Source organism: Atheta coriaria, unplaced genomic scaffold (assembly GCF_025399875.1).
Source record: "Atheta coriaria isolate IRGN ID8LTWV9N9 unplaced genomic scaffold, Caltech_Dcor_3.1 scaffold7068_size1004, whole genome shotgun sequence".
Taxonomy (NCBI): domain Eukaryota; kingdom Metazoa; phylum Arthropoda; class Insecta; order Coleoptera; family Staphylinidae; genus Dalotia; species Dalotia coriaria.
Window position 1 is genome coordinate 1 of NW_027050789.1, and position 1,004 is coordinate 1,004.

Below are 1,004 nucleotides of genomic sequence, written 5' to 3' on the forward strand. Positions count from 1 at the left end.
GGTAGCACAAGTAGACTTCCCAGAATACTACGAAGTGATTGGAGATAGCATCAGGGACATCTCCCAAGAGTGTTACAATATGATTGAATCAGCTTCAAAGATTATGTATGAAAAACTTCTCAAGGTCGTGAAGACCTCTCAAGACATTTCTACACCTGCACAGCTCTCAGAGGAGACTTCCCTTATGATCAACACTTCTGGAATACTTACACTGAAGTCTTTGCTGGTCAAGTGCAATATGCATGGCCAGGAAACATTGAAATCATGTGTGATAAACTCATGGGTTCTCCAGGTAATGACGATATGGAGAAGATGGGTGCTTTTGTAAGAGATTACTACAATGGAGGATGTCTTGGGGACTACGATGAATTCCTACAGGATTATGGAACTGGTGAGATTACATACGGAATTTGTAAGTATAATAACAACAAATTTACATAAACAATATTTACCTATAATATTTGACAGATCGTCAGTGGTACTACCAAATTTGCACGGAGTTTGCCTACCTCCAAACCACAACCTCTCCCAATCAACCATTTGTCCAGAATGCAGTAACAGTAGATTATTTTGATCGTGTTTGCAAGGATCTATTTGGTCCTAACCTAGATCCCATGGAAGTATACGTCAATCGGACCAACAGAGTTTACGGAGGTCGTAATCATGCCTTAACCAAAGTAGTTTCAATCCATGGAAGTGTTGACCCATGGCATCCACCAGGAATCACCGAAAGCCTTCATGAATTAGCACCTGCTATGTTAGTCCATGGATCTGCTCATTGTCAAGACTCCGGATCTTTGATCCCATCAGACAGTGAAGAAATGCAACAAGCAAAACGACTGGTTAAGGAATCCATAGCAAAATGGATTCAATAAAACCACAGGATTCATCTTGGGTGCAATACAAAATAGTACTTTATTAGAAATGTTTCTTTTCAAATCTGTTTTTATATATAATCATCCTTTATCATTAATTATATAGATCTTATATAAATTTCGATAACA

General features: G+C 38.4%; 1 protein-coding gene across 1 annotated transcript; it reads left to right on the top strand.

Annotated features, from left to right (window-relative positions):
* Window positions 1-4: 4 nt before the first annotated feature.
* Window positions 5-998, top strand: LOC135803197 (putative serine protease K12H4.7; the record flags this gene model as incomplete). Its single annotated transcript, XM_065316780.1, is given in 3 exon segments — window positions 5-107; window positions 110-412; window positions 469-998. Coding segments are annotated over 3 exon segments (813 nt in total), but the record flags the coding sequence as incomplete, so codon positions are not given.
* Window positions 999-1,004: the final 6 nt, after the last annotated feature.